Source organism: Eschrichtius robustus, chromosome 1, assembly GCF_028021215.1.
Source record: "Eschrichtius robustus isolate mEscRob2 chromosome 1, mEscRob2.pri, whole genome shotgun sequence".
Classification (NCBI taxonomy): Eukaryota; Metazoa; Chordata; class Mammalia; order Artiodactyla; family Eschrichtiidae; genus Eschrichtius; species Eschrichtius robustus.
Genome location: NC_090824.1, coordinates 188,410,742 through 188,434,908, shown reverse-complemented (window position 1 = coordinate 188,434,908; position 24,167 = coordinate 188,410,742). Strand labels below are relative to the sequence as shown.

Here is a 24,167-nt window from a genome sequence, read left to right as displayed (position 1 = left end):
TCCCACTCACCTGCTCTTCCACAAGGTTACCTTGCTCCTCCCCCACCCAGAGGTGGAGCCTAATTCCCCGTCCCTGGATCTGAGGGGCCTCCGTGACTTGGTCATAAAGACAGAATGTAATGCTGTACGACTTTGAAGGCAGGGACAGAAGAAGCCTTGCAACTACATCCTATGCTCTCGGGATGTTTGCCCTTTGGATTCTTGCCCTCCGAATCCAGCTGCCATGCTGTCAGGAGCCCAAGCCATCTGGAAAGTCTGCATGTGGGTACTGGGGCCATTGGCCCAACTGAGCCCAGCCTTCAAGTCATCCAGCCCCCAGGCATTTAGTCTTGCCATCTGGGGTCCTGGCATTATGGGGCAAGAGCATGCCATCCTGCTGTTCCTGTCCTAATTCCTTAGTGAGTGAGCATGATAAATAGTTGTTTTACGCCACTAAGTTTGGGGAGCTGTGTTATTAGATAGCTGGAACAGTATCCTTACGCTCACATCAGTAAGCGATTTAATTGCATTTGTTGGATAAATTACTTCCCTAGTGGTTCTGCCAGCACAATATAGCATCATGGTTAGGAGTTAGCATAGTGTATGTTTTAATACAAGGACTTGGGAGTCAAACTACTTGCGTTCGAATCCTGGCTCTGCCACTTAATTGCATGTGACCTTGGGCAAAATACCCTCTCTGCCTCAGTTTCTTCATCTGTCCGATGAGGATCATATTAGTACCCAGCTCATAGGCCTGTTTTGAGGATGAAATGAACTGATCCTTGTGAAGCACTTACAATAGTGTTGGGCACATGATAAGTGCAGTCTAAATGTTTGTGAAACAAATAAGCTCTTATACAAATTCATGACACTCCTTGGTGTTGCTGTCTTTTTCTGGCCCTTTATCATCCTGTGTTAGTGTTTAGGCTTATAGTTTTCTGTCCACTGACCACAGATTTCAGATATAGTAAAGTGCCCTTAAGATATCTGTAATCCTTATCAAGTTTTATTATGTTGAAGCATATGAAATTGCCATTTGCTCTTACAGTTCTGTTCTGCACATTCTTGTACTGTCTCAGGTACACATGTGCGAGAGTGCTTTTAAAGTATGTTTGTAAGAGTGGAATAGAGAGTATGTGGATTTTCATATTTATTATCTAAGGCCAAGAGCCTTCCAAACTGATCATAATATGAAAATATTTGTTACTCTTCTTCATCGAGACTTGATATTGTCAGATGTTTAAATGTTTGTTGATCTCATGGACATGAAACTATTTCATTGTGTCTGATTTGTGTTTCCCTTGATTATTAATATGGTTAACCCTTTTAAAAATATGTGTATCGGCCATTCAGTTTTCATGTTCTGTGACGTGCCTGTTCAAATTCATTGTTTATTGTGTTATTTGTTTTCTTTTTGGTTAATAAGAGTATTTTAAAAAACATATTTTGGATACTCATCTTTTGTTTGTTTTATGTGTTGCACATGTCTTCTCTTGGTTTTTTGTTCACTCTTTTAAAAATTTTTTAATTTTTTGGCTGCATTGGGTCTTCGTTGCTGCACACAGGCTTTCTCTAGTTGTGGCTTCTCTTGTTGCGGAGCACGGGCCCTAGAGCACGCGGGCTTCAGTAGTTGCTGCGTGTGGGCTCAGTAGCTGTGGTGCATGGGCTTAGTTGCTCCGCGGCATGTGGGATCTTCCCGGCCCAGGGCTCGAACCTGTGTCCCCTGCATTGGCAGGCGGATTCTTAACCACTGCACCACCAGGGAAGTCCCCTGTTCACTCTTTTTACAGTGTTTTTTGATAAACCAAAGTTTTTTTCTACAATAATGTAGTCAGACTCCTATGTTTTCCTCATGGTTTCCACATTCTGTGTTTTGTTTTAAAAATGCTGCTATATCTTAAAGTCTTCTAAGATTTCTATATTATTGTCTTTTACATACAGGTCTTTAATCCACTGGGATTGATTTTTAGTATTGATGTGAAGGAGGGATTAATTTTTTTCCCCATAATGATCCCCCAGGTTCTCAAGTTAATGACAGAAGATAATGTGTCATGTCAGAACTCCATGTATGTGTGTAGGTCAGATTTGGGGTATTTTGTTCCGTTCCATTCGTTAGATTATCTATCCTTGTGGGAAATCCCACTAAAATTAATGTTACCCCAAAACTGGGTTCGCCTCTTGGTGGGTGTTGAGCCAAAAGACACAACCAAGCCAAAGATTGGGAGAAGGAAGGACTTATTACTTGCAGCAAGTAAGGGGAACACTGGTGATCTCTCGCAAAGCAGTGTCTCCCCAAACAGCAAAATTGGGGACATTTAAGCTAAGGGTTCATGCATATTCATAAAGGGACTTGGGCAGAGGAGAATTCAGCCTAGAATTGGGGCAAAGGTTGACAGAGTCCTGGCTTTAGTTGATTGAAGTCAAGAGGGTCAACATCATCGTTCTGTCCTCCACCTGGGTGGGGGGCCTTAGTTCCTGCAGAACTTGAAGACAGGTGTCAGATTGTTATGTACATCCCTTGAGGAGGAACTAGGACTCTCTTTTATCGCTGAACTATTGTTTCTTGACTGCTCTTCCTTTGTTCCTGCATTTCCCTCACTTCGCTTTAGATCCTTAATTACTGGGCACGCATTGTGGCCAGGCTTAGATCACCAAATGGCTTAAGCCACGCCTGGTTCTCTTTCTCCCGGGACCCCCTACCCCATCTGCTTACATCAGTACTTAATTGTAGGTGTTTGGTAAGATAAGTTGTCTCATTTTCTTTTCTGCAGGATGGCTTGAATATTCATGGCTCTTTCTTTGTTCTTCCATATACATTTTAAAATAAATCTATGTCAGGGAGGAAGATATTTTCTTCTACCATTCTAGGTTCTTCTGGCTGCTCTAAGAATTCAGTTGACATGAGACAGATTAACAAGAGAAAACAAAAGTTTAATAACATGTACACATGGGAGAGACCCAGGAAAACTGAGTAACTTGCCAAAATGGCTGAAACCCTCACCTTAAATACCATCTTCAGCTAGAGACAAAAGAGGGTGTTGGGGGTATGGTTTGGGACCTCAAGGGGGAGGAAGGAAATAGAGATGGAAAAGGAAATGTTTGGTAAACAAATGTTTGCTGGGTCCTGCAGAGACAATGGGATACAGAGTGGACCCTGATCTATAGGCCCTGCCAAGTTTCTCCCAGCATACCTAGTCCATATTCTTTACAGCTATCTCTGGTGATAGCTCCATTCTGGAGACAGGCCCTTTATCTAAATTCTTTAGGCAGCTAAGGGGAGGGTAACAAGAAAAACTTTCTGAGTTTTCTGTTTCTTAAAAATAATCAGCCCAATTAATCCTCATGCCAAAGAGACACATTCGGGGATGGCAAATTTTGCTGTCCTACAATTTTACACCATTTCTTCATTCATTCATTCATCTCTGCCAGCTGCACTGTTGGGGCATCTAGCAAATTGTTAAGTAAAAGTGGTGACAGCAGCATCCTTATTTTATATTAATACTGAATACAGTATTTCAACATTACACATAATACTTGCTGTAGATACTATCAGGCTATTTCTTTTGCAAAGAGACTTTTGAAAAAATCATGAATGAATTTTAATTTTGTAAAATGTGGGGTTTTATGCATCTATTGAGAGGCCATATGATTTTTTTCCCCTTAATCTATTAGTGTGGTGAAATTAATTAGCTGATGTTTAAAAATGTGAAATCAACCTTACTTTCTTTGTATAAGCCCAACTTGGTCGTGATGTGTTTTTTTGTTTGTTTCTTTTTAAAATTTGTTCCTGAACTTAGTGTGTTAATCTTTTGCTTAGGATATTTTAAACCTGTGAACATCAGCGTGGTGAGCTATACTTTTCCTTTTTTATACTATTCTTTTTGGGTTTGGGAATCAGGATTATGGTAGCTTCACAAAATGAGCTGGGAAATGTTATCCGCATTTTGTTTCCTAGGAGCATTTGTGTAAAATTAGAACTTTTTCTTCCTTAAATATTTAGAACTACCAGGGAAGCCACCTGGGCCTAGAGGAGTTGATTGATTGATTGACATATTTTGAACTCCCAATTTCCTTACTGATTATGAGACTATTTGAGTTTTGTATTCCTTTCGAGTCAGATACAGTGAAATATTTGTCTAGGGCCTTTATTTCCTTTAAACTCAAAAATTTGTTGGAATAAAGGCTTAATATATATCTCATTACTCTCGTATCTTTTAATCCTATATTTTAAAACCCCACTGCATATTTTTATTACTATTTTATCCATTTTCATTGAGTTTTAAAATATCACTTATAATGTTTTTTATGACTAGGAGTTCTATGTTTGGTTTGTTTGGTTATTTTTTAATGGCTCTGGCTCTTTGCCCATAACTTGTCCTGTTATTTCTATAAATATATTTCAGTGTACTTGATTGATATTCCATGTTTCATAATTTCCATGTCTTCCATCTTTGAGGGTCTAATAAGTACTGGCTGTCGCTCATGATACGTCCTTTACTTTCGGGTTTCATGATTTTTGACTGTGAACTCATATTTCTGCAGAAACTCTTTGAGGCCTGGAATAGAGGTGAGTCTCTGTAGAGAAGATTTCTGTTTGCTTCTGCGAGACTCCTGGGTCTGTGACCGCTTTAACCTAATTCTCAGCTTGAGGCATTTTAGACCACCCAGATGTATGAATGTGGGCCATCTCATGCCTATAAAACTCAGAAGAGACTTTTCTCCACCTCTATACTTTGAGCCAAGTTTCCAGACAGGAGGCAATTTCACTTTTACTGGGATGGGAGGAGGTACAGGGTTCAAGGTGGTTACTTCTAGTTCCTTCTCACGCTGAAGAGATGGCCCTTTGGTATCTCAACCTTAATGGGGTAGTCTCCTATTATTTAGAATCACCACTTTGAGGAAGACCTATGTGATGCCTTTTCTCTATGCCCTGTTAAGAGGTGAAAACCAAAGTTCAAATTTACCTGGTTTCGCAATGCCCTGGAGTACAGGCCAGTTTCAGTGTCCTGCATACGTCTCTGGATGTCTGCATTCACTTAATTTTGGCCTAACTATTCCTTACTTTGTCAGCTTATAGAAGCATTTCACCTATCTATCCAGAATTTTTGTTGTTTACAAAGTAAGTCAGAATAACATGATTTTTTTTTTTTTTTGAAACATGCTTTTATAACCCTTTGTGTCTTCAACAATTTCTGGGTCACTGATAAACTTTTAGTGTGTATCAAATGCTCAAAAAATGTGACAGAATAAGTGACTATCACTCTTTCTATATGCTTTTTGTATGTCTAGGAATAGAAAGCCCTGAAAGGATTAAATGCTTTATATGCATCAGTGTTTCATAAACATGTGCTGGTTAAATATGCTTAGCCAACAGTGTATTAATTGTGGTTCATTGGTTTATCTAATTAAAGAATTATTTTAAAGATATAAAAGTGATTCTTTGAATCTTTGCTTTGGCTTGTTGGCATCACTTTGATCCATGACCTCAGACAGCCTTCCAAATCCTGGCCACCCAGTTTGTTAAGGCTTAGTCATAAGAAAGAACAGAAGAGTTGAAAAAACAACCAAAGTACACACTTTTGGTTAAGAGGTAACTTTTGGTTAAGTGTAAATGACTCTCTGCTGCCCTCTGGAGACCAGTTCAGGATACAGGTACAAGTGCTTTTTCAGCAAGGGAGCAAGGTTTTAAATCTATTTAACTATTAAAACAATTTCTTGTGTGATATTATAGTACCTTATTTTCAGATAAAAGAAAAAGTTTTGATAAAAATTACACTTTATTTAGCTTCGTTTGGTCTTGGAAATGTATCAGCTCTGATTCAGATAAGAAAACACAGTACTCTAGGTCCCTCAGACACAGAGGGATTTAGGAGCATGTAAAACCCTTAGAGAGGACTTCCCTGGTGGCGCAGTGGTTAAGAATCTGTCTGCCAGTGCAGGGGACACGGGTTCGAGTCCTGGTCCGGGAAGGTCCCACACGCCACGGAGCAACTAAGCTTGTGCACCACAACTACTGAGCCTGTGCTCTAGAGCCTGCGTGCCACAACTACTGAAGCCTGAGCACCACAACAAGAGAAGCCACCACGAGAAGCCCGCACACTGCAATGAAGACCCAATACAGCCAAAAAAAAAACAAACAAACAAAAAAATCCCTTAGAGAGACTGGAGGAATAAAAGTTTGGGAGACTGTCACTAGCTTTCAAATTAATAAGCAATTTTCCCAGCATCATTTGTTGAATATCTTTTCCTTTGTCATTGATTTATGATGTTTCTCTCATGTTAAATGATAAACTGAGGCATGTTCCATTTTTAAGAGTTTATTTGAACAAAAATAAGTCATGGGGATGTAATGTACAAAATAAGGAATATAGTCAATAAAATTGTAACAATTTAGTATGGTGACAGATGGTAACTTAGACTTACTGTGGTGATCATTTGGTAATGTACACAAATATTGAACCACTATGTTGTACACCTGAAACTAATATAATATTGTATGTCAATTATATTTCAATAAAAGGGGGGAGGGATGAGTAAAAACAAATTTTTTTTTTTAAGTTTATTTGAGCGAAAATTGATTCGAGTCAGGCAGCACTAAATCAGAAGTGGTTAGGAGCACTCCAACACAGGAGTCAGGGGAAAAACTTTTATAGAGAAAAGGTAGAAGCAAAGCAAGGAGGTTATTGGCTGTAGCTTAAGTGTTTGCCTTCTAAGGAAAAGCCTCATTGGTTGTTTGTGACTGGTTGTCCTTAGGTATTGATTTCTTAACCTTGAGGCAGCTGCAGGCTCAGGTTTGGGTTTGCCTACATAGGCTGCTAAGGTATTAGAGCCACCTCAGTCTGATGGCCTCCTTGTTTAATTAACACTCATCATACACCAACAATAAGGTTTATCTCAAGGTTATCTCTGCTATTTTGTGGCTATATAAGATTATCTATGCAGTGTTATAGCTCTCCATTGCTTTTTTGGTATTTAATGTTTTTAGCATTATAATATGGTAAGTTTGGGTCTTTTTTCATTAGTTCTCTTTCTCGAAAATGTCTTTGCTCTCTTATTTTTCCAGATAAATTTAAAAATAATTGTGTTTACTTCCATTCCAAAACGGCCTCCCTTGGCATTTTTATTAAAATGGAACTGTTTGGAAATTTATTCATGAATTTTGGAAGAAATTTGTATCATTTACAATAGTCAGTCCTCCTATCCAAGAATATTTCTTGATTCACTTATGTCTTATTTCATGTATCTCAGTAGAGTTTTATAATTTTATTTACGTGGGTTGTATATCTTTTTCATACAACTAAATTATTCCTAAATATTTTATGTTTTTAGAAGATAAGATAATTTTTGTCATATTTTGAGTATTTTGATATACATGGAAACAGTTGATTTTTAGCAGCTGTATTGAGATATAATTTACGCAGCATAAAATTCACTCATTTAAAGTGTACAGTTCAATGGCTTATAGTATATTTACAGAGTTGTGCAGCCATCACCCTAATTGATTTTTTTTTTTTTTTGGCCGCATGGCTTCTGGGATCTTAGTTCCCTGACCAGGGATCAAACCTGGGCCCCGGCAGTGAAAGCGTCGAGTCCTAACCACTGGACTGGTAGGGGATTCCCACCCTAAGCTAATTTTAAAACAGTTTCGTCACCCCCCCCAAAGAAAGCTTGTACCCAAGAGCAGTCATTCCCTATTCTCCCCTCTCCCTTTTCCTCTCCTGTTTCAAATCTCTGGCAACTGCTAAACTACTGTCTCTATGGATTTACCTGTTCTGACTATTTCATATAAATGGGATTGTACAATATGTGCTCTTTCAATTGACTTCTTTTACTTCAGCATAATGTTTTTGATGTGAAACCACTCATTTTTATAACTACTGTTTCCAACCACTTTGTTGATAGATTTCCAAATGTGGGATTATCAGATCTCATTTTAACAGATTTTAATTTATTTGTATTTCCTTTTTTTAAAATTTTATTATTTATTATTTATTTGGTTGCGCCAGGTCTTAGTTGGGGCCGGCGGACTCCTTAGTTGTGGCTCATCAGCTCCTTAGTTTTGGCATGCGAACCCTTAGTCGCGGCATGCATGTGGGATCCAGTTCCTTGACCAGGGATCGAACCCCAGGCCCCCTGCATTGGGATTGCGGAGTCTTAACCACTGTGCCACCAGGGAAGTCCCATTTGTATTTTCTAAATATTTACATCTACTAACTGAAAATGATAATATGCCTTAAATTCTCAAATGTATATCACTTTTTTACACTAGACAGAAGTTGCAGAATAATATTAAATAGTACTCAAGAGAGTGATCATTTCTACTGAATTTGAAGGGAATCCTACCTGTAATTTATCATTAAACATAAGAACGGCTTTTTGTTTGGAATAGTTTATTGAATCCATTCCTTGTTGGAGCAGCTGGATGGAAGGAGGGTCAGACTAATTAGTCCTTTGAGATGGGCTGATTGTAGAAATGTTAATTAACCTACAGTCTTGGTGCATTGGGCAATAAAGTAAAATTAGAATATATATTTATGGGGGAAGGCCAAAACTGAACCAGAAAAGTAGGTCAAAAAAGAGTTAAAGTCAGAGGGACTTGAGATGGATGTTAGGTGTACACAGCCAAATGGGGATCAGGGAACCAGAGAAGATTTAAGAAAAATCAGGCTAGAATGGATGACACAGAAGTGATCTAACTCCTGAGATTGGTTTCTTAAATGCTCCCAGAAAAGCGTTGCCGAGATGAATCAAGTCCCTTTACAGAGGCCCAAGTGGTTTAGACTCTGCCCCTCATTCCTGAATGGGGAAGGACCGGGCACTTCCTCGCCTTGTCAAGGTGGGGAATCAAATGTGTATCCTAAGGAGGGAGCAGAGTTGGGGTAGGGACACAGCTCTTTGGCACTAATGCATTGGGAAAACCTATAACCAGCCTCACACCCCATGTGATGCATGTAGCTCCTGGCAGAGAAGAGAGTCCTGTGACTTTTATAAAACTGAAGAGTCTGAATTAGACTAAGACATGTCTTTGCAGAGGCATCAAGGTGAAGTGCAGATGAAGGCTGGCAGCCTGGTGGAGGTGATTCTCAGTTCAGACCGTTTGGCATGGAACATGGTTTAATTTTGCTTTCAAGTTTGGAATACGCTCACTTCCTGTGTCTTACGTACTGCATGTACTTAGACGCTTCTTTAGATGATGGTCTCCCAGGTCTTTTAAAGAGAATTTTAGAGAGACTTGGCAGCTTTATTCTGTTCTCTGTCTACACTGGATGATGAGGCTTCTCTTATACATAGAATAATTTGTGACTAGCCCAGAACTGTGCATCGTAGGTCCTATGAATATGTACAGAATGGATGCTGATGTGTTCTTGCAGGACTCTTTGTGTAGAAGAGCTCTCTTAGGGTGCCAGAGTAAAAGGAGAATACGTCCTATTGTTCAAAAGCCTTAGGCACATCCGCACGCCCAGAGTGCTTGAAATAGAACCATCAGAATTTCATTTCCTCAAATCAAATCACCTCCCTCTCCTTTACTAACTGGGGGCTAATGATGAAGTCATTACCTTCTTAGTGGGTATTCTTTCTTCTGTGAGTAAAATCTGGGCCAGTCAGAGGGCCTTAGGGAACTGACTGTTGGGGGGACTTTGGAGGAGAAGAGGGGGATGGGGAGGGATGTGTACCCTGAGAAAAGGATACAGAGGAGTAGAGAGAGCCCTGCATAAGCTTTACCTCCATCGTTCTGCACAGACCTGATCTCCTTGAATCTGACATAGTCTGGGGCTCCAGTTCTTTTGTCTTAGGTGGCATTGGTGACAGGGCATTAGTTAAAGATCTGTGAGTAACAGTGCTTGGGGAAACTTCCTCCTTTTCCCTAGGCAGATAATTAATGACAATGAAAGCAGTTATCACTTAGCAACGTATTTACTATGGCCCAGGCACTCTGCAAAATGCTTCATGTGTAGCATCATATTGATTATATTTCTATAAAAAGACAAAAAAAAGACTAGAGTTAAACTCAAATGGATTGCAGAAAAATGCAGATTTTAACCTCTAAGTTTTTATCTCAATGCCTTCCTTTTCGGTGAGACTATAATCAGTGTTCAGAAGGAAAGGTAAATGGAACTAACTCCTCTTCCGAGTGTCTTCACTCAGATATTTGGAGGAAAGCCTGATATTCATGTCTTCTCCCCTCTGGCTAAGCCATCATCTACTGGAATGGAAAATTGTTATAAGTTGACTTCAAATATTCTCCCATGATGTCTTCCCCATCAAATACTCACGTGTCTTTTTTGGTAACTTTGAAGAGATCTTGCAAACAACTCGTAGCTCATTTTGCAGAACTGCAACCTTTTTATGGATAGCAAGTAGTAGTGCTTGTTTCGAGGAAAGCATTTCAGGTTTGTTCTCTTCTTTACTTTCTCAAATGTAGATGAAGATTCAATTCAGAATTACCCAAATCTGTTTCAAGGCTGTCATGTTAAAAAATGAGTTTGTTAAAATGGTAAAATAGTAAAATTGTTTTTATTTATTTTATTTATTTTCAGCTGCGTTGGATCTTTGATGCTGCGAGCGGGCTTTTCTCTAGTTGCAGCCAGCGGGGGCTACTCTTTGTTGTGGTGCACGGGCTTCTCACTGTGGTGGGTTCTCTTGTTGCAGAGCTCGGGCTCTAGGCGTGCGGCCTTCAGTAGTTGTGGCACATGGGCTCAGTAGTTGTGGCTCGTGGGCTCTAGGGCGCAGGCTCAGTAGTTGTGGCTCACGGGCTTAGTTGCTCCGCAGCACGTGGGATCTTCCTGGACCAGGGCTCGAACCCGTGTCCCCTGCATTGACAGGCAGATTCTTAACCACTCTGCTGCCAGGGAAGCCCTAAAATTGTTTTTAAAAGTCTCTGAATGGTGGGCTTCCCTGTTGGTGCAGTGGTTAAGAATCTGCCTCTTCCCTCTTCCTCTGGGGATCTCAGTCTTTCTCTGAAGGCCTTCAGCTGACTGGATGAGGCCCACCCACAGTGTGGAGGATAATCTGCTTTACTCAAAGTCTATTCATTTAAATGTTAACCTCACGTGAAAAATACCTTCACAGCAACATCTAGGCTGGTGTTTGACCAGATCTCTGGATACTAGAAAAGGAAGCCAGGCTCAACCCCTCTCCTCCCCTGCAGGCTGCTAGTGTAAGGGAGGCTGGGACTGGGAAAGTTCAGGAGCTCTGATGGGTTTGGTCAGGTGGATTGGAATTTGGGGGTTTGAGTTTTGGGGTTTTTAAATTTTTTTGGCCCTTCCTTCCTTCTTTCTTTCCTTCCTTCCTCCCTTCCTCTCTCTTCTTTCCCTCTTTCTTCTTTCTTTCTTTCTTTCCTTCCTTCCTTCCTTTCTTTCTTTCTTTCTTCCTCTCTCTCTCTCTTTCTTTCTTTTTCTTTCTTTCTGTGTTGTTGTTGCTATCTAAGAGTTAAAAAAAAAAGTCATGGCACTTTCCCGAGAGTTCTTCTAAGAGACTGAAACATGAGACAGGATATCAGATTTGAAGGGGTGGGGAAAAAAAAACCCTGTTTTCTGCTCACCTCCTCTTGAGCCCAGCTCATTCAATAAACACTAGTAAAACATCAGGAACATTCCTGGAGATGAAGAGAAATGAATCCAATGTGTTTGGGCCTTACGATTACTTTATGAAACGTCAGAAGTGAAACTTTTTTTCTTCTAACGAACTGTGGCCCCCGCTGCCCTGAAGTCCAGAGGGGCCGAGTGCATCCTAAAGGCAGGTTGGCCCCAGCGATGCCGTGTGTGTGCAGCAGCTCAGCCCAGTTCCTGGTGGGATTTTAAATGAGCTCCCAGAGGTGGTTTGTGCTGTGTTATAAAGGAGATGACTTGGCCAGCTTGTCCGAAGCATCTTTGTTTTGCTATTTTTTAGGAGGACAAATAAATCCATCCTATTCAGAACATAAAGATTAGTGAGCAAAAAACAAGTAATAAACAAATGGACCCAAGAAGAATGTTTATAAGATATAGAAAGAACAGAGCAGTGGAAGGCAGGTGGGCAGGGGAGGGATGCTAAGGCTTCCCAGAGCAGATGGCATCTGGGTTTGGATGACAAACAATAACAACAAAAATAAACGCTAAGATATAATACTGGGAGCTGACGGCACTGTAAACACTGTCCAAAATTGTTTACATGCATTATCTTATTTAATTCTCACAACAATTCAGGTAGTGTTATTGTTTGTCCCATTTTACAGATGATAAAACTGAGACACAGGATTTAAGAAACTTGTTCAAGCTCACAAAGCTACTAAGTGACAGAGCTGGCCTTCAGGCCCAGGCTAACCTATTCTAATGCCATTCAGGAGATTGACAAGTAAGAGCTTATTAGGTGGCCTAGAAATTCCAAGTGCACGGAGACCTGCGGTCCCACGGTGCTTCTGAGAAATTGCCTGCTGAGTATCAGCACTGATTAAATGCCCAGCCTGGTGGGGGAAGGGGACAGAAGGCTGGCACGAGTCAGGGGCCAGGTAAGCCAGCAGCAGAGCAACAGGGGTGCTATTTTGTCCATTGTGCTAAGGGATTTGGACTTTAGCCTGTGGGGACGGGGCGAGTTGCATTTTAGAAAGATCGGTTTGGCCACGGGGTGGAGATTGGTTGGAGAGGACAAAAGAAGAGTCAGGGAGGTGAGTTAAGGGCTAGTACAATAGTCCAGGTGAAGACAAGGATCCGACTGTAACTGAGCAGGACCCTAGGGGGCCTTCCCGGGACAGAGCCCTCCCCCAGGTCCCCTGCTATAGCTCCTCTCTGAAGTACCCAGGTAACAGTATCTGATGCACATTTCCTGAGTTGTTTCACAGATGCTAAAACCTCCACCAAATGGAAGATGTTAACCACTTGATGACCATGAGCACCCAGCCCGCAGGCCGCCTGGAGACTAAGGACTGATAATATTAACCCCTGTGACACCGCCCCGCTACCTCACCGTCAGCCACTCTGAGAATGGTGCACGAGCTGATCACACATCCTGGCCTTTAAAAATATTTTGCTGAAACCCATCAGGGAGTTCGGGTTTTTTGAGCATTAGCTGTCCCGGACTTCCGGCTCGGCGCCTTGCAATAAACACACGGCACCGCAACAGGGTGTCAGTAGATTGGCTTTGCTGCGTGCGGGCGAGCGGACCCCGGATTTGGTGGTAACATGAAGGCGGGGGAACAGGGAAGGGGAGGGTGGGCTCAGGAGTGATTTAGGGGTGGGTTGAACGGATTTGGTGAGGTGAGGGGGGAGGGGGTCCTTAAAATGACAGAAAATCGGTTTCTGGCATGGGCTGCTGTTAAATGGGGGCGGTAGAAAGGAGGAGAGTGAAGATGGGGAACCTCCTCTCAGACCTGTTGGATTTGAGCTGCCCTGTCACTTACACTCAGAGCACCAGTGGGGTAACTGTCTTAGTCTCTGCAGAGCGTTTGAACTGTAGACATAAACAGAGTAGATGTGAAGAATAGATCTACATACTCAGTGCTGTTCTTTAAAATCTCCCAATTAAAAAGCTAATATTGTCATGGGGATTGTTCTATTTTCACTCTTTTTAATTCTACTGCATATTCACTTACTGATGTTTTTCATTAGTGTGGTGTAGACTGTGTCAGTGTTATGTCCTTAGCTTGACTCTTAATGCTACCTCGATGTATTATTCTTCCTCTCAGTCTGCCGGTGTTCATCATATAACAGAACAATTTTAGTTTGTAAATCTAACTCTTTGAAATATAATATATTAGCAGATATGGTTAGGTTTTACTATATTTCCTGTATGTCCATGTGTCCAAACGTATTAGTAACAAATAAATGATAAAAATAAAATAATTCTTCTGTAATTCCCAAAAGAGTCCAATATGGACAAAATGCTTTTGCATGTCTGTGTTGAAAATGAGATTTTTATACGTTGGCAGTAAAGAACGGCATCATTTTTAAAGCATTTTTCCTTGTTTTGGTTTTGTGATACAACTCTTCAGAGTAATGACTGCCAATAGGTTAGCACCTCGATGCTTAAAATAGGCTGTCAAGAAATGGTTCTTCTTTTTTTCACATCTCCATTCCAAACCACTGAGGGAATTAGTTGCACCACTGAAGTACATTTCCTTTCTTACATAGTCAAAATTTTTGCTGGCTTCCTTTCTAGAGGAAGATTGAGGTAGGACATTCACAATCATGATGTGGATTTACTATTAAGGTTTACTATTATTATTATTATTATTACTGGCATGGCTGATGCAGTCAGACTCATGCTTTGCCTCATAGAATAATACTGTGCTGTATACCATGACACTTTAGTGTATTGTTCAATATAAACGTAGTTATTTACTAAAACTTGTGTGCAAGTTGCAAAAATAAAATAACTTTACAAGACAGGAGCTTGAATAAAACATGAAATGGTTTCTGCTGGTGCTAGCATAGTGTCTGACTTTTAATGCTGCTTTTTCCCGCCAGCAATTCTTTGAGGTGGAAGAAGAGAAGACATCTGTGCATGACGCAAGGACTGTCAAAATGAATATTTTGTTAAAAAAACTGAAGGAGAAAGAAGAACTCATTAAGGAATTAAGAGAAGAACTGGACCAATATGAAGAATTTGGATCTCAAAAAGTTGTAAGTTTCACAGCAAAGAGTAATTCATTTTAATACATATAAATGAAGTTACAACTGTCTAAAAGCTTGGGGTCGGAATAAAGGGATTACAATGCATGTATCTTGGGTATCTCTCCACAACATAAGCCAGTCCAACCCTTTTCTGCTTGACACCACAGTGTAGAAAACCCATAATAATTATAAATAGGAGCAATATAATTGTTCTCAATTTTTATTTGTAATAGAAATAAAATAACCTATCTCCCACTACAAAAATTTCCCCACCCTAGAAGAGAACGTAAATAGATTTTTGTTTTAACTTGGAAGAGTCCCACCCTTTTTTGCAGTCCAGATAATTTGAAAGACACAAAACAATCTCAAGTCAGAGGCTTCCAAGAAACCAACTTGGAACAGGATGACCTTAAGTGGAAATGTCAAGAAGGAAAATTCTCAGAGGGTTTTCGCCCTCTTCTCCCCGTTGCAGTAGGAGCCAGGAGCTGCTTTACTGCTCAAAGCACTGACGAGAACAAAAAATGCGAAGCGAGATAAAGCAGAAAGGAGAGCTTAACTGCCTGTCAAGGAGGTGAATGTGAAGGATCTGGAAAGTGTGGACCCTAGAGGCGAGTTTATTTTCATCTCAGATCAGCTCTGAGCTGCCGGCTGTACTGCCCAGCCACAACCCAGAGCCATAGAGGGGTTTTCGTATTAGGTTCTAAGAGCAAGAAGTGGATTGTTTGAGTAGGAGAGGCAAGCAGGGAGGCCAGAGAATCACAACCTGTGGAGTGTCAACTGGCAGGGGTACCTCCTCACACCACAGCTCAGTTTACCGATAAGGAGGCAGACTTACATCCCGGGTGCAGCTGGTAAATGCTGACGTGGCATGAGAACCGAGGTCTAGATGAATCCGAAGGCCCGCATGAGGAGGAGGAGCTTTATCCTCTGTATAGAGTAAGAATTAAAGTTGCGCTATATATATATATATATACTTTTATATAATGTATATATATTATATATACATTATATTCTAATGGTATTACGGTCTATAGGTATATCATTATAATGTATGTTATAATTAATATATAGTGTATATTAATACCTGTGTATAGATACACATAAGTATCGACACATGCATGTATATGTATGGAAAAAGCCTGAGAAGTTATACATCAAAGTGTTAACACCAGGAAGAAATACTTGCAAGTTGCTGGGCCCTTTAAGTGCAGTCCTTGGTTTATCTAAGTCCCACACTAGTATTCTTACTTAAAACCCCAAAGTTAGAAAAGATAAGGAATTGAACTTGCGCCATTCTAAAGGACTTTATTTACGAACTGGGGAAGGAATGCTTTGTTTAATCTATTAGAATTCTCTATGTTCTAAAAAAACCAGAGCATCTTCTAAGCAATGTGGTATTAAGTATTATTATCATAGACCTAATAAAATTGAATATTATTTCTTTTTACATGTTCTGATTGCCTTGGAGGGAGAGGCACATCCAATTTTTGCATTTACTTTTCTTGTCTTGGGTCTATATTTACTCTTATTTTTTGGAGAAAATAATTTAATAGAAAAGGCTAAAAAAAGACTAACAGTTTTGGCTTTTAATCCTGCCTTGGCTAACAATGTCCAGCATCAGTTAGCAAGGCAATTTTGATCCATTTGTTTCCCATTTGTGAAATGGGAGGTGATACCTGCCTAGCCAACAGAGTTATGAGGAGGATACCTGTTGTAGTGGATCTGAAATGCTGTGAGTTCTTTGAAGAAAGACGTGCGTATAAATTCTAGTTATCATTATGAGGAAATACACAAGTCCTTATGACCATCTGGTTTACATTTCCATGAAATGCACTGTTGAGAACATCCCAATTCGGTAATTGAGCTTCTTCCAGTAAAACACGAGGTCTTTCATGGCGTGTTTACACCTCTGAGCGTCCTCAGTCCGTTAACTGGTCTGTCTGGACGGCCTGGGTATAGAGGATGAGCGTGGGCAGGGCTTGGTGAGGACCACAGGAAGTGGGAGGCAGCACCCCGCTCTTGTATAAGAAGGCGTTCTCTGGCTCGGGTGGCATCCTGAAGACCTTGGTTGTTTCGCTGTAGTTTGTCCCCGAGGACACCACATCAGTATTTCTGTAAACACCTTAAGATTTGAGGAAAGTAAGACTTCTGATGAACTGGGTGTATACATTTTTCCCAGCTCCTTAGGACCCCAGCAAAGCGCCAGGCTGACTGAGGAGAACGCAGAGCAGGGCTAGTGTACATTTGGGAGGACGGACATGAACACTGCAAAAGCAGACCACGGGTTATATAAAATAAACGTCTGAAATTTCTTTTTAAAGATCCTCTAAGAACTAGCTTTCCTAGAGCTCCATGGCACTCAAGTTCTAGGTGATTTACCTTTTAAATTTGAAATTTCATCTAATACGACTGCTCCCTCTAGTGGTGTAAAAAACTGGCGACAGCAAGTATCTGAAATTAGATTTGGAGATACAATTAGAAAATTTCAATGCAGCAATGGAACAAACTTGCAAAAAGCTTGAAATAAGCAAACTGAATAAACAGTGAGGAAACGCTCTAGTTAGTTCTTTCTCATAGTCCAATTATATAAATCGCTCTATAGTTAATAGTCATAATCCCTCTCTAGGACTGTTGTAGAATGAAATCTAAGAATATGACAGGAAAGGGAAGGTTTAATAAACAGCTGGTTTAACTTATATTTATGACAAGATGGAAATCAGAAAAAGGAATCTCTTCAAGTTCCAGAAGCCTCATCTCTCCAGGTCAGAACACCCTTAATGTTGAATTCCCACCCCTCCCCACCCCAGACCAACTACATTCAAGGGCTGAGTGTCTTTTCAGGTTCTGTAAAAACCTGCAATGACTTAATGGCACACTGCTGTAGTTATCAGGTTGCCATGCAGTACGCTGATAAATCCACTTGAGAATTGCTAAAGAAACTAGCCTGTCGAGGTATGTGTGCCTGTGTGTCTGTGTGCCCAGGCACATGCATGTGTGCTTTCATTGCAATTGGAGTTGTTTTGAAAAGATTTTTCATTTTTCTTTCTTACCCCAGCATGGATGAGCTATGCAACTATCACACCCACATCCCCTTACCCCCACCAATAGGTGAACGTAACTGTTTGTTGCTGACGGTTCTGAAACAGAGCTGTCATTCAAGAGTGGCAGCTCTGCAGGGCTGCACTGCCCCAGTGTGCCGCTTTCCTGGTTGTCACTCACTTGGAAAGCACCTGCTCTTCTCCGTGACTGTCATGCAGCATGGGCATGCAGCAGAAGCCCACTCCACCCGCAGCACCACATTGAGATGTCCAAGTACTGTACGTGGAGCCTGCAGGACTGAGACGTCAATATGGCAGGAGGGAGACTGCTGGGAAGGCACCTGCGGCGCTCCAAACACTGCTTCTCAGCCTTTACTGTGTTATTGTGTGTGTGGGTCACCTGCAGCTCTTGTTAAGATACAGATTCTGGGCTGGGGCTGGAGATTCTGCATTTTCAAAAAGCTCCCATGTGATGCTGAGGCTCTTGGTCCTTGGACCACATTTTGAGTGGCAAGGCTCCGGAGTACACCTGTTTTCAGAAATGCTTCTTTCATGACTCAGCTTGGGATTCTGAAACCTGGGAACAGTGATACTGCACATCTTGGCTCACAAGAGAAATAACATGTGAGCCACCACTTGAAGTCCTAGCTTTCACTACACGATAGAAAAACTCTAAATTGTCAAGTTACTTTATAAATTTAAATTGCCAGAGTGACTATGGATCGCACACAGGCTGTCTTAGGCTATAATGTGGCTTTTAATAGCTTTAACTAGTTAACCACCTTTTAATGATCTCCATCCTTCTTAACTTTGGTTTGTTAACGCAGTTTGTTTTAAAGAAGTCTCATGGTTTAAGCTAGTGGTGTGGGCAGATGGTAGAAGGAACACCACCACAAAACCTGCCACTCAGAGTGTAACAGATGACCGTAGCCGCCCAGAACTATCCCTTTGTTCATTTTGCTAATGAGTGTCCTCATTGCTGTGAGAATCTGAATAGTTAATTACTTGCAGTTCCTGCAGCTGACAGATGGTGGGGACAGAGCTAAAGGTTAACCTCTCAGGAACAGGGGCTGTCGATGGATTTGTGGAGGAAAAAACCCCTCGAGTTGGAGGTGTTTCCTTGTTTCCTGCTTTTCTACCAGATTTTTAGAAAACCCACTTAGGTGTTAGCTGCTACCACTAGTAAATTTTGCACTTCATCTGATTAATTCAAATAGTTCTCATTTAGTTTATAATAATGGGTGCTCACGTAATCCACAGTGGGTGTTCATTTTCTGCCACTGTTAGGAAATGTATGCTTAAGCCTATTAAGGCAAATGTTGTTTGTCTTTAAGAAAGCTTTTTTAGTCTAGAAATACTTTCTGTGATGTTCTCAAGTTGAACCATGTGGGACAAGAAATTAATGACTGGGATTCTTTATTAAGAAAACAGTGTTGTCTATTAGCTATTAGATTTGTTATTTAAGAATGAATTGGAGTTAAATAATTTAAATGGAATGGTGACTCAAAATCATGAGGATTCATAATTGGGCTTAGTGCAAAATTTAACATTATTTTAAATATTAACTCTGATATAACTAACTTCATTAGTAAGTCACTTGTTGTTTTTCAAGGATTTATTCATGTACTATAAAACATTGTACCCACTTATTTTTCTTTTGAACCGTTATGACCACAGAGGAAAACATTTTTAATAATTTACTTTCAGATATCTCTAAAGTTAAATAAAAGTATAGTTTCAAAAGGACACCAGTTATATTGGGAGGAATGGTTTTATTTTTGAGAGGAGAATTTATTCTTGTGTATTTGCAATCATGGCATTGCTACAAAAAGAATAGCTTATAATTCATCTGAAGATTAATTTAAAGTTCAAAAGTATTTCTAGTGTCTATTAATTTTGAAGGAAGGCATGTAGACGCTTCTCTCTTTTCGTGTAACAATACAATGACTTTCAAGCATACTCTTTAATATTTTGAGATTGCATAATCAGTTTAATATTTTATCATCATGAAGTATAAAGTTCTGCACCAGCTTCTCCAATTCATTACATCTTAATTCCAAAAAAAAAGTGCAGCAATAAAATCTAGACAGCCATAAGCAAGCATATTCAGATGCTTTCAAAAGCTTTGAAACAAACAAGAAGAAGAAGAAGAAAAGAAGACTAGCTGTCCCAATAAGCTTCTACTGCGTAAGAAAAAGCTTCTCCCATAATGGACACGGCAAGATTTAAACAAAAGACGCACATAATAAAAATGTAAATGAGTTTGCTTTACTAAAACTATAACTTTAAAGTCTTTTGTTGTAAGTTATCCTGAAACCTTCTTACAAGGTAATCACTGTTTGCATAGAGATTTAAACCGAAGTCCTCAATAGCATTAAACGCCTGCACAGTCCCAGTGTGACAGGCATGCAAAGCCACGTTAATGTTCAGAATATGAATTGCCTCTGGGTGGCTCCTTCACCAAGCAGAAAACCAACTGTGTGGCTATCCGTGTGCCTGATGGACTCCATGCGGCTCCCAGCCTGAAAACGTCACCACTTTGACATGTGATGTGCTCCTCATGACACTGGCAGCACTGACACTGGGGAATGCCACAAAGGCGACAAGCCCCCCTCCTTGGCCGTGCGCTTTGCCCCGCCCCCCCCCCCCCCCCCCGGCGCTGCTGCCCTCCCCCCACCCCCCCACCCCCTGGCTGCTGCCCATCCGCGGTCTCCCCAGCCTGCCTGGTTACGGGCGGACAGCACTTCAGACACACACAGAGGGAAGTGTGGGTGGAGGGGCCCCAGCTGCCTCCATAATGAATTGACCTGAATGATGAGGGCACACAAACAGTATGATATGCATTATTCCTGTCAATAAACTGTCCCCATGTGCTGTGGTCTTTGTACAGAATGTACTGCAGCCTTTCTCCCAGCAAGCTCTATTTAGTCTCCTTCCTTTTTACTATTCATATTATAAGTGTGTAATAGAATTCAGAAAATTATATGATAGCTCTTCTGTATCTGTATTGTCTTGTGTTGCATATTTAAGTCCTTGGCTCCCTGCTTAGAAATATGGAATTCTCCATCTTTTAGGACTCTTTTATCAAAGACGGCAGCCCTCTAAGAACAGCTCTGGAAAAGGAAAATTTGGAGTACAAAGTGGAAAATGAGAGACTGCTTCAAGTTATTTCAGAGCTCGAAGAAGAAATCCAGCTCAATCTAAAAGAAAATTCAGTATTAGGTAACATTTTAAAGTCATTTTTGAGAAAACTCTGTACATTGGGCACTTTATAAAATTCATAGCCATGCTTGTCTTTTCTAAACATATGTTTGTTTGACTACTTACATTTAAAACATCAGTTTGTTAGCCACTTTTGATTTTCATTCTTTTCTTGAGACAGAAATTGGTCATACTCCCTTAGCCATGCCTTTTTTAACTCAGGGTGGTTGTTTTTTAAGCCAAGCATTGGCCTCTGAAAAAAATGTGCTAATCAGTATTCTATATCACTTAGAAATATTATAAACAGATAGAAACTTGTGCTGAATTCTGTTTCATGTGTTTAATCAATTATCTAAAATTTATTAACATTTTAATATTTAAGCATATATATTGGGGTGTGCTTTGTGGAGAAACAGAGTTGGCCCTTCAGAAAAATATGCTACTACTTACTACATTATCTGCAATTTTTGGTACAAATTTTAAGTACAAATTTCCATTTGTAGACTTTATACCCTCTTTTTTATATCTATAAACATTGGTAAACATTGCATTTAAGTCACCAAGTTAGATTGCTTTAAAGTCTTTACACGTACTGCTATCTTTCTATTTATGTTAGTCACACGATGATGCCCTTAATCTGCAGTATGAAAAGCTATGAGTAGGCAATTCAAAATTCACAGCAAAACATTGATAAAATCAGATACAGGACAATATTCCTTGAATGTAAAATTATACCACGCCAGTGTAGTTTCGTTTCTCTTCTGATGTGGTATAGTAATGCTTTTTCAGGTTTTGGTAGTTCTTACTGAGTCATAAAGTACCACCTGCTAAAGCCGTCTGTATTGGCTGTGACTAACAGCAAAAATGTCTCTTGCTAGTATCGATGAAAAGCTTTCAACCCTCAGCCACACTTGGATCTTGAATTTAGTTCTTAATCCCTATCTGACCAGCCATCTGAACAGCAGGAAGAAGGCTGTGAATGTCAAGGGCAGTTGTGAAGGTCACAGTCCTGCTAGGACTTGCGTCCACCATGCCTGCCAGCAGTGTACAGCCTGCCCTGAAGCAGGCAGATTGAATACAGGGCCATAAGCTTGTAATTTCATGGTTGGCCTCTGTCTCCTTTTGTTTACAGAAGATGAAATTATAAGTCTGAAAGAGATGGCAGAAAAGGATCATAAAACCATTCAAAAGGTACTGTAACTTTTTTACATTGATGAATGACTCTTTTCAATGGAAATATCAGCATAACTGGTGAAATAACCCTGTGTCCCCCTTGTCTTATGATGTAGAGAAAAGTCAGTTTCTGTATTTAATCTCTCCCGTTACTCAGGATTATCTCTTTAGTAATGAAAAAGGATTCCATCTTGAAAACAAATTCATGTTTTCTTTTATTTGGGATAACTGAGTATCTACCTTGTTGACTGTAAGGAACTGAAACATCATATGACACAGGGAGTCCGAAGATGTGCTTGTGGAAAAATGATATTATTAAAAATGAGCAGCCTTATTTTCAGATCAGATGTTGGTTTATGTTCATTTTTCTGTATATGAATGAACTGGGTTTGTATATCCAGGAAATCTGTATTTAGAGCAGGAAATTCTTTTGATATCACGAAGATCAAGATTTCCTGGGGCATCTAATGCCGCAGGACCATGGCAGTTCCTGCCCTCCACACCCAGGTCAGGGGCTCCTGCTTTGTGCTTTCTTAGCTCTCAAAACCCTTTTCTGTGATGGTCAGTCTGCCTTGCTGGAGACCCCACAACCCAGAGACAGTACTACCTTTCGGTCTCTGATCTCTTCCCAGCGCTCAGCACGGGGCCGGCGCACTTAAAAATAAAAATACTCTTTGAGTGACTCAGAGAATGAGAATGTAGTTAATAGTTCATAAAATTTATAGACGAAAACGTGGATTTACATCCTCGATTATTCCAAATAAACAAAAATGTTTTCCGCGAACTGAATCGAGTATTAATTTTTAAATGAAAATTAATTAAAATTAGATAAAGTTAAAAATTCAGTTCCTCAGTCACGCTAGCCTCATATCCAGAGCACAGGTGATTTAGATTCAGATTTCAACCTGATTTTGCAGTTCTGGGTATTCTTAGGTTTTAGATAAAGTTACTTCCAAGAACTATTTTGTGAACAAATGTATACCATGATCGGTCAGAGTTGGGAGATGTCTTCTGTGATCACTGAATCCATCACAGGTTTTCACAACATGATGTCATTTTCTTGTGCTTCGTCCTATTTTCAGTGATGAGGGTGCAAATGCCATTCTTACAGAGATAACGAGAGTCTACAGAACTGACAAGTTTAACTTTCTTGGCATCAAATTCTAAGGTTAAAAAAGAAATCTCAGCTTCCTAGTTTCGCTTAATAACCTGCAAGGGAACCATCTCAGTTTATGTAAATGCTCCTTAAACTACTCAGTCAGTACTGTCGCTGGGAAAGATGAGTCGGATGAGCCTAGTCTTCTCTGGGGGCAGTTCAAGGAAATTGAAGCAGAAAGCCATTAGTTAGAAAGAAACATCGCCCCCTGAGTGGCTGGTTATACCCTGTGTGGGTTTAAGTATTTCGATTAAATGCTGCCTCGGCTTTCTGGAGCCGCAGTGCCCCGTGGTAGCCAGCAGCCATGCGTGGCTGCTGAACACTTGTGTCTAGTGCAACTGAGAAACTGAACTTTAAATTATGTTTAATTTTAATTTTTAAATTTCAGTATAAAAATACTGATATTTGTTTCAGTTACTGAAAAACTTTTATGTATATTTTGAATAACTTGAATACGTGAATCTACCTTTTTATTTGCAAATTTTATGAAATCTAAACGCATATCAAGCATCTCCCATGAAATTTCAGCCCCCAAATTGAGATGTGCTCTAAGCGAAAAATACACACTGGGTTTCAAAGACTTAGGTACCGTAAGAAATGTGAAATATCTCACTAATGATTTTTAATGTGGATTATTACCCATTTAAATGATACTATTTTGAATAGCTATTGGGATAAATAAAATATATTATTAAAATTAATTTCACCTGTTTCTTCTACCTTTTTAACAAGGCTATAAGTTCAACTATAAACTGTAAAGTTTAAAATTATATATATGACTCACATTATATTTTTATTCGACAGCTCTGTTCTAGACAAATATAGCAAATCTGTAGTTTGTTTGATCATCTTTTTTTTATCCTGTCTCTTTTCTTTTCTTTTTTTCTTTATATGCACTGGGCCTCTACCCAGATGTTGAGTGTAGGTATAATTTGGTATTGATCAGGAAAAATCTAGAACCCTGGGTTCCTGTTCCATTTCTGACACTATGGCCACTTGGGCTGGTTCCTCATCCTCCTTCCTGAGTCTCAC

General features: G+C 40.1%; 1 protein-coding gene across 3 annotated transcripts in view; it reads left to right on the top strand.

Moving 5' to 3' along the window:
- The window catches only part of C1H10orf67 (chromosome 1 C10orf67 homolog), a 112,230-nt gene that overhangs the window by 29,729 nt on the left and 58,334 nt on the right, over window positions 1–24,167 (top strand). For all 3 annotated transcript variants that reach the window (XM_068538699.1, XM_068538689.1, XM_068538708.1), the window contains exons 5-7: window positions 14,421–14,576; window positions 20,680–20,827; window positions 21,939–21,997. In XM_068538699.1, the coding sequence (XP_068394800.1) occupies window positions 14,421–14,576; window positions 20,680–20,827; window positions 21,939–21,997 (363 nt within the window). The remainder of the gene's footprint in view (window positions 1–14,420; window positions 14,577–20,679; window positions 20,828–21,938; window positions 21,998–24,167) is intronic.